This window comes from Phaseolus vulgaris, chromosome 4, assembly GCF_000499845.2.
Source record: "Phaseolus vulgaris cultivar G19833 chromosome 4, P. vulgaris v2.0, whole genome shotgun sequence".
NCBI lineage: Eukaryota > Viridiplantae > Streptophyta > Magnoliopsida > Fabales > Fabaceae > Phaseolus > Phaseolus vulgaris.
In genome coordinates, this window is record NC_023756.2 from 4,672,923 (window position 1) to 4,682,596 (window position 9,674).

At 50.3% G+C, this 9,674-nt stretch overlaps 1 protein-coding gene across 1 annotated transcript; it reads right to left on the reverse strand.

Annotated features, from left to right (window-relative positions):
- Positions 1-8,615: 8,615 nt before the first annotated feature.
- Positions 8,616-9,314, reverse strand: LOC137836733 (uncharacterized). Its single transcript, XM_068645439.1, has one exon. The coding sequence runs from the start codon at positions 9,312-9,314 to the stop codon at positions 8,616-8,618; it is 699 nt and encodes a 232-aa protein (XP_068501540.1).
- Positions 9,315-9,674: the final 360 nt, after the last annotated feature.

The following is a 9,674-nucleotide window of genomic DNA, read 5'->3' on the forward strand; positions in this document are numbered from 1 at the left end:
AAGATTTTTTACCATGAGAAAGAAATTTGTACCGATCTGGTAATCGGAAGTGATGACGTGGCAGCAAGCGATAATATAGGCATGTTGAACGGGACACCTGGCTGACAGAAGGGAAGCACATTGGGAAGTTTGTGTAGTCGCCAATTGTCAGCTTGGCGTTCTCCGATCTCTAGTATGTATAACCGGCGGTCACCAGGCTCGCGTCATAGTCGCCATATGTGAGTTCTAGGAGATCAGGTGGTTAGAGACCGCCGAGTGGGGCACATCGCCGAGAGATCAGGAAGGCTTGCTTAAGGCTTTCGAGAGGTACAAGCACGAAGGATGAGGTTATCAGATGATCATTCCCTAACCAGAAGTCGGGACAAGGGAACAGTTTCCCAGAACATGCATGATGTGCAAGTGAAGCAGATCGTGATAGCGGCAGGCGAGACCACAGAGCAGGTGTGCATGGTGACACCCCGTACTCGCCACTTAGAAGAGATCGCACTCCAAGGAAGCTATGCACCGAGTTACTCCTTGCATGGGTAACTTAGTCGAATAGCTTGAAGAGTAGAGGTGACGCTTAAGTAGAAGGGGGCTTCAGATGGTGACACGTGTACAACTGGATGCGAGCCACGTGTCCAGAGGTGTAACCGTCAGGAGAGAGAAAGTGCTCAGGTATATAAGGAACTCTAACGAACTTCTGAGGTACGCGCGTTTAGAACACTTCTTTACGCTTTCTGAGAACACTAGAGTACGCTTTTCAGAACACTGAGATTCACTGCGCACGGTTCCTTGAGTTTGATATTCTCTCTGAGTATTTGGTGATTCCGTCACTGACTTGAGCGTTGGAGCGCGATCGGCCGCAGCGGCGCCACTCTGTTTCTTTGTTTTCTTCAGGTTCTTACGAGGAATAGAGACGTGAAGATCGAAGGCTAACGTGGTGCGAAGCTGATCGAGAGAAGATACCTTTGACGTGGCAAGACTCTTGCACTCGAGTCAACCGGTAGGATCATCAGGCGCCCACCGTGGGGCCGTGTAAAACGTGTTTCCCATCCACAGCGTGAGTTCTTGAAGTTTCTGTGATTCTTGTGTGGTTGTGTGCTGGTGCAACCATTTTCAGCGTTTTCACCGTTTGTTTGAGCTTTTGTTCGGTGAATTGAAGTTCTCCACTGTTCATTTGGGTTTTTAATCGGTAGTTTGAAGTTTTCCACCGTTTGTTCGAGCTTTCGATCGGTTTCTTGAAGTTTCTTACCATTTGTGCGGGTTTCAATCGGTAAATCGAATTCTTTACCGTTCGTTCGTGTTTCTGACCGGCGAATCAGGAGTTTTAGTGGAGAAGTGGTAGGTTCGTGTTAAGATTGCAAGTTTCTGTGGAGGTTTTGGCATCCGAATCTGTCGGCGTGCTGTTGTGGTTGCGTTCTTGGAAGTTCTTTGGAGTTTGAGAGTTTTTGACCGATTGATTGCTGGATCGATCGTTTCGCTGGTGAAGGTTTTGTTTGCTGAAGTTTGATTTGCTGATTTTTCATGAGAAAGATGAGAAGTACGCGTTCAAGTCCCGTTGTGCCGACCGCTACCGAAGGCGCCATGACCATGGCGCAGATGATGGAGATCATGTGTGCGTTGGAAGCAAATCTGGAGGCATCGCACGTAGAGTAGGCGAAGATGCATGAAGACCTGGTCGCCTCTCAGGCCAGAAATGAGGAGCTCAGCAAAGTCACTGAGGAGTTGCGTCAAACTCTTCATGAGTAGAGAGGATGCACAACCGTGGAAGAAGTTGCGTCGTCATCATCACCGCGCGTGTTTCCGATGCCTTTTGCTCAGGCGATCACGGACACACCGATCCTTGCGAGCGTGGTACCTGTGAAAGCTTCCTTCACCGGTGTGGAGGATCCTGAAGCACATCTCACTGTGTTCCACACGCAGATGATGCTGTCAGGAGGCTCAGATGCTGTCTATTGCAAGATGTTTATGAGCACGCTCCAGGGAACAGCGCTGGAATGGTTTGTTAGCCTGCCTACAGGTCACATAACCAATTTCCAGCAGTTTTCGAAGCTTTTCGTCGACCAGTACATTCTGAACAAGGCGCCACCGAGGGTGTCTTACGACTTGTTCGACGTGAGGCAGTATCAGGGAGAGTCCCTCAAGGACTATCTGAACCGATTTGGAGCACAGATGGTCCGCTCGCCTGCCAAAGACGAGGAGATGTTGGTATATGCCTTCAAAAAGGGCGTGCTGCCGGGACCTTTTTGTGAGGCGCTGATTAGGGGCCACCCCGCCACGTTTGCTGAAGTTCGACGACTTGTTGTGGCCCACATCGCCGACGAGAGTGAGGTCGCCGAGAAGAGATGGAGCGTGGCTCCTGCTAGGCCACGAGCCCAGACTAGAATGCAGCCGTAGAGGGTGCTGGAGACGGCGGTGGCTAAAATGGATCAAAGGACTCGCCATCCTTATGATCCAAAGAAAAACAAGGGAAGGGGCCCAGGGCGCCCTAGGGAGTTCAATCGCCCACCCAGGTACAAGTTCGTCATGGGATTGGCAGACCTGATTGCCATTCCCAACATAGCAGCCAGGCTTAAAGCGCCTGAGAAAGTTGGCGACAAGGTGTTAGGGCCAAAACCAAACGCATGGTGTGAGTTCCACCAGAGTTTTGGTCACACCCTTGACTCGTGCTTGGCCCTGGGTTACCAGCTCAACGATCTGGTCAAGAGCGGCTTCTTGAATGATTACCTGTTGGACAAGAGGACGGGGGGTGCGTCGAGCTCTCAGCCGGCGAGCGGTGAAGGCCAACAGCATGAAGTGCCCACCCATGGCGAGATCCACACCATTGCTGGAGGCTTCTCAGGTGGTGGATGCACTGCATCACAGCGGAAGAAGTATGCAAGGTCTGTGATGGCAGTGGATGTCTTCGAAGATCACTCGCCATATGTGGACATTACGTTCACAAAGGAGGATCTCAGGGACGTTGTGCCTCATGACAACGATCCCATAGTTGTCTCGCTGATCACGGCGGGAAGGTCCACCGAGTACTGGTGGACCAAGGAAGCTCGGCAGATGTAATGTTCTGGCCGACTTTCACCAAGCTACAACTACCCCTTGACCAGCTAAGGCCCTATGGAGGATGCTTATATGGGTTCGCTGGCGACCAGGTGGAGGTCAGGGGGTACATTGAGTTGAGAACTACGTACACAGACGAGGCGGCCTCGAGGATGGAGAAGATCAAGTACCTCGTCGTGAATGCCCCCTCAGCGTATAACATTCTGTTGGGAAGGCCAACCCTCAACAGAATAGGAGCTGTGCCCTCAACCAGGCACATGAAGGTTAAGTTGCCATCGATGGAAGGGGTGGTGATCACCATCAGATCTGACCAGAAGGAGGTGAAGAAATGCTACGAGAATAGCCTCAAGAATAAGAGGTCAGTAAGCTACATCACAACGACACCGCCTCCCGGTGTGGAGCCCAGGCCACCAGAGGGACGAGTTGTTGATTCGGCGATGGAGGTGACCGCCGACGGCAATGTCGTCATGATAGATGCTGAAGCAAGGGGAGAGAACGCTGATCGGGGGAAGAAGCGAGAAACCGCCCAGAGGAGGCTAGGGAGTCGGGAATTGCCAGGGCGGTGATCGCTAGGGAAACTAGGCCCAAACCCGTCGAGGAGTGGCTCGAGAGGGAGATCGGGGGTAAGGTCTTCAAGTTGGGAAGATCTTTGGAAGGTGAGCTCCAAGACCAGATCGCCAAGGTGATAGAACGACATCTGGATGGTTTTGCATGGTCTGCTTCAGACATGCCGGGAATCGATCCCGATTTCTTGTTTCACCATCTGGCAATGGACACACAGGTAAGACCAATGTGACAGAGAAGAAGGAAGTTTAACGAGGAGAGGAGACAGACGATTAGGGATGAAACGCAAAAGCTCCTCACCGCAGGCCATATCAGGGAGGTCCAGTACCCTGAATGGTTAGCTAATGTCATGCTGGTAAAGAAGAGCAACGGGAAGTGGCGCATGTGCGTCGACTTCACAGACCTAAACAAGGCTTGTCCAAAGGATTCATACCCTTTGCCAAGTATAGATGCCCTGGTCGACAGCGCAGCAGGGTGCAAGTTGTTGAGTTTTCTGGACGCCTTCTCAGGGTACAACCAAATAAAGATGCATCCCATGGATGAAGAGAAGACCGCCTTCATGACTGAGAGATCGTGCTACTGCTACAAGGTGATGCCCTTCGGGCTGAAGAACGCGGGGGCCACGTACCAAAGGTTGATGGATAAGGTACTTGCATGATGCTGGGAAGGAACGTGCAAGCGTACGTAGATGATATGGTCGTGACCTCGTTAGAGAAAAGCAAGCACGTCTCAGATCTGGAGGAGCTGTTTACCACGATCGCCAAGTTCAGATTAAAGCTAAACCCCGAGAAGTGCATTTTCGGCGTGGAGGCGGGGAAGTTCTTGAGTTTCCTCTTAACTGAAAGAGGAATAGAGGCAAATCCTGATAAGTGTGCTGCCATTTTGGCGATGAGGAGCCCGGCTACCGTGAAGGAAGTGCAGCAGCTTATAAGTCGGATGACTGCCTTGTCTCGTTTCGTATCAGCTAGTGGAGAGAAAGGCCATCCGTATTTTCAATGCTTGAGGCGAAACAATAAGTTTGTCTGGTCGAAGGAATGCGAAGAAGCTTTCGTGAAGCTTAAAGAATATCTGGCGAGCCCGCCGGTTTTGTGCAAACCTTTGGTGGGAACCCCTTTCAGGTTGTATTTTGTTGTAACTGAGAGGGCGGTGAGTGCGGTGCTCGCCCAAGATCAAGACCAGGCTCAGAAACCTATTTACTTCGTCAGCAAGGTGTTGCAAGGCCCAGAAGTCAGGTATCAGGCCTTGGAGAAAGCTGCACTGGCGGTCGTGTTTTCGGCGAGGAGGTTGCGCCACTATTTTCACAGTTTTACAGTGCTGGTGATGACCGACTTGCCTATCCAGAAAGTCTTGAAGAAGCCCGATGTAGTTGGGAGGATGGTGAAATGGGCGGTGGAGCTGTCGGAGTTCGACATCAAGTACAAGCCCCAAGGACCGATCAAGGGGCAAATTTTCGCTGATTTCGTGGTCGAGCTCTCGTTGGAAGCAGCACGAGTTGAGGGGGACGATTTTCGTTGGGTACTTTCAGTGGACAAATCGTCTAACCAGCAGGGTGCGATGCTGAAGTCATTCTAGAAGGGCCCAACGGCGTGCTGATAGAACAGTCCCTAAGGTTTGCTTTTAAAGCCAGCAATAATCAAGCAGAATATGAGGCGTTGATCGCAGGCATCTTGTTGGCTAAGGAGATGGGGGCTAGGGTGTTGATGGCCAAGAATGACTCATTGTTGGTCACGGGACAAGTAACATGCGAGTTCCAGGCCAAGGATCCACAAATGGCGGCTTACTTGGAGTATGTGCAGGAGTTGAAGGGTTCTTTTGCCTCGTTTGAGGTGGTGCATGTACCCAGAGAGCAAAATGCCCGAGCTGACTTGCTAGCCAAGCTCGCCAGTTCGGGCAAGGGGGGTAGGCAGAGGACAGTTATTCAAGAAACTCTGAAGACGCCCAGGGCGTTTGTGGCAGACCACCTGGTTCTTTAAATAAGCAAGTCGACGGAGAAGGCGGCGAGGAGTCACAGGTCCTTGACCCAGGAGACCTTGAGATCGCCGAGAATAAGAGCATGTCGAGGGGAGAGGGTGAACGTGGCGTAGGTCTGCGCTACGCATAAGCCAGACACATGGATAACGCAATACCAGCGCTGCCTGGCAGATGGCGTTCTCCCGCTGGATCCGACGGAGGCTAGGAAGATAAAAAAGAACTCCAGCAAGTTCACCATGATCGACGGCGAGCTGTACAGGTTTGGGTTTACACACCCACTCCTAGAATGTGTGCACGGAGAAAAATGCACTAGAATTATGGCCGAGCTCCATGAAGGTATATGTGGGAGTTACGTCGGGGGTCGAGCTCTGGCGGCAAGAACTCTCCGTGCAGGTTATTACTGGCCAACGATGAGGGAGGACTGCAAGAAGTATGCACAATGTTGCAAGCAATGTCAGCAGCACGCCGATTGGCACAAGGCACCTCTAGAAGAGCTAAAGTCAATTTACAGCTCGTGGCCGTTTCATACTTGGGGAATTGACATTCTGGGACCTTTCCCATTGGCGGTCAGGCAGATGAAGTACTTGGTGGTGGCGATTGAATACTTCACCAAGTGGATCGAAGCGGAGCCAGTAGCCCAGATCACCGCACATAAGATCGAGAGCTTTGTATGGAAGAACATCGTGTGCCGGTTTGGTGTGCCTAAGCGCCTGGTGTCGGACAATGGGACTCAGTTTGCAAGTCACCTATTGAAGAAGCTGTGCGAAGAGGTGGGAATACAGCAGGTGTTTGCATGTGTCGAGCACCCACAGACAAATGGCCAAGTAGAGTCTGCCAATCGGGTGTTGCTGAGAGGTTTAAAGAGAAGGCTAGAGAAAGCTAAGGGATCGTGGGCTGAAGAGGTACTGCGCATAGTTTGGGCGTACCATACCACTGAGCAGTCAGGAACCCACGAGACCCCGTTTAGCTTGGTTTATGGATGCGATGCAATGATTCCAGTTGAAATCCAGGAGAGCTCGCCGAGATTCCAGAACTTTGTGGCGGAAGACTCAAACGAAGAAAGAAGGTTGAATCTGGATTTACTGGATGAGGTCAGGGAGGAGGCAAGAGTAAAGGCCGAGGCAGTAAAAAGGAGGATTGAGCGAAGGTATAACTCCAAGGTAATGCCAAGGCAGTTTAGAGAGAGCGACCTGGTGATGAGGAAGGCCCATCAGTACGAGATGGAGAACAAGTTATCGCCTAAGTGGACGGGATCGTTCAGGATAACCGAGGTGCTCGGGAACGGCGCCTACTGCTTAGAGACGTTAGAAGGAGGGGCGATTCCTCGCACTTGGAACGCCACACATCTCAAATTGTATTACAGTTAAAGCTTTGTAAGTAAAACGAACATGAAGAGATTTACATGCTTTCTGTTAAAACAGTTTGAAAGGGGGCACTCTTTTTTTCCCTAAGGAGGGTTTTTAATGAGGCCACCCAATAAAGAAGAGTTTTCAAGCTTAAGTTTTCTGAGATTGCATGCTTTGTGTTTTGAAAGTTTTTAGAAAAAAGACCTTATCACCCGTACGTGATTTAAGGCAAGTTCGAAGTTATATTGCTTGCTTTCAGTTAAAAGTTTTGAAGTCCCCATCGTTTTTCGGCGATTGGCAGCACCAGTTAAAAGTTTTAAAGTCCCCATTGTTTTTCGGCGATGGGCGGCATCAGTTAAAAGTTTAAAGTCCCCATCGTTTTTCGACGATAGGCAGCATCAGTTAAAAGTTTTAAAAGTCCTCATCGTCTTTCGGCGATCGGAGGCACCAATGATGATTAAAGACCTCAAACGCTCTCATGCGTCTTGAGGCAAGAAGAGAAAAAGACCTCCTCGCCTTTCAGCGAGTGCAGGCGAGAAAGAGAAAAGTCCTCCTTGCCTTTGAGCAAGTGCAGGCAAGAAAAAGACCTCATCGCCTTTGAGCGAGTGCAGGCGAGAAAGAGAAAAGTCCTCCTTGCCTTTGAGCAAGTGCAGGCAAGAAAAAGACCTCCTCGTCTTTGAGTGAGTGCAGGCAAGAAAAAGTCCTCCTTGCCTTTGAGCAAGTGCAGGCAAGAAAAAGTCCTCCTCGACTTTGAGCGAGTGTAGGCAAGAGAAAGTCCTCCTTGCCTTTGAGTAAGTGCAGGTGAGAAGAAGTCCTCCTTGCCTTTGAGCAAGTGCAGGCGAGAAGAAGTCCTCCTCGCCTTTGAGCGAGTGTAGGCAAGAACAGATCGAAAGACCTCTCTGCGCAAGCAGATAGAGGCAAGATTGAAAGTCCTCAGCACGTCCAGGAAGGAGGAGATGCACACCCTGGGCAAACTGAGGCACCAAAAAAAGTCCTTCTCACCTCAGAGTGAGTTCAGGCAAGATAAATTGAAAAGTCAGGGGTGTTCGTGACCTTAAACGGGGGGAAGGGAAGGAAAACGCCTTTTCCCCTTTAAGTGAAACATCAATATTGACCCAGTAAGACTAGATCATTGTTCTGACACTCAGGGAGGTAGAGAAGGATCCGAAAGGCGCCTCTACCCCCGGATGAGGGAACAATGGTCAAGTTATGAAGTAAGAAAGATCACATCGCCAGAACCCTACGACGATCAGAAGAATTCTAGGCGATGACAGGAGTAAGGGCTCACTTCATTGGGCAGATCAGGTGAACTGTGTCTTAAATACCAGTTTGAGTTAAAACTTGCTGTTTAGTAAGTAGTTTTGTTGCCTTAAGTTCACAAGTTATATTAAGTGCCATCGCGTGAAAGTTAATAGTTGCTCAAGTTTACTTTGAGTTAACAGTTTGATGAGTTGTTACAAGGTTAACAGTTTATTCAAGTTAACAGTTTGATAAGTTGTTACAAGGTTAACAGTTTATTCATGTTCGAAGCAGTGTGTGAAAGCAAATAAAGGCAAAGGCGTGCAAAGTAAGTAGAAAGACGATGTTGAAGAAATGAAAATTATATAAAGCGATGTCAATACAAATCTATACACAAACAACTATTACAAACAAAAGATGAAGGGCAAGTTTCAAAAACAAGGTGATGGAGGGAGGCAGCTAGTCTTCGGAGGGTACAATCTTCCCATCCACCACCTCGTTGCAGATTGACACCATGGAAAGGTCGAGCTCGGGGTATTGACATGCTACTTGCTCCAGAGCGGCGTCAAACCCGGCGGTGAGGACTTGGGCAGTGCTCTGCTCGAGCTCTTGTGTTTGTTTCTTCAGCTCTTCGATTTCCTCGCGAGCTCGAGCAAGTTCTTCAGCAGCCTTTTTTCCTTCGTCCCGGGCCTGGGCCAGCTCTGCAGCAGTCTTTGTGGCCTCCTCTCGAGCTTTGGCGAGCTCAGCAAGAGCATCGTCCCTTTCCTTTTCGACCTTTCCAAGCAGAACCTCCTGATCTGTTGACCTTTTCTCAAGGTTTTCCACCTTGGTCGCATCCGTCTTTTTTGCAGCCTCCAAGTTTGCCACTTTGAGCCTGTAAGGGACCAACTTGCTTTCCAAGTCGATCTTCTCTTGGACTTGGAGATGCAGTTTCTGGCGCAGGTTGGAGGCTTCCTTGCGCATGCTCCTTAGCTCAGCAACCATGGCGTCCTCTAGCCTTGAGTGCTCCAACTCAGCCATCAGCAGGTTGCACGTGAGCTTTTCAGCCTCAGCCCTTGTCATCAGATTTGACTCCTTGAGCGCTGAGTTCTCTTCTTGGAGCTTCTTGAGGGAGTCCTTCAGGGCTTTCGATACGATCAATGGGAGATCCTCCGCCATCATCTTCAGTTTGGCTGTGAAGGGTCCCAAGATCTCTTCGAAGGAGGTTGGGAGGCTTGAGGTTGTTGCTGGTGGAGGTGCTGAAGGAGTTTGGTGCTGACTTTCACCACCACCCTCTTGGGTTTGAAGGGCAAGGGGGGCTTCTTAGCGTGGTGGTGAGGTCAGAGATTCCGTTATGAGTATCGGCGAGTTATGAGCACCCTCATCTTCGCCTAATGCGGCCCCAGCAATAGACGTGGTGGAAGGAGGACCCTCTCCAACAGATACGAACGGTGTGGAGGCGCTTGGAGGGTTCTCTATGAAGTTGGGGTCGCTGCTTTTACCCACGGGGAGTGCGGCGGCCAAGGGTGTTGCTTGGAC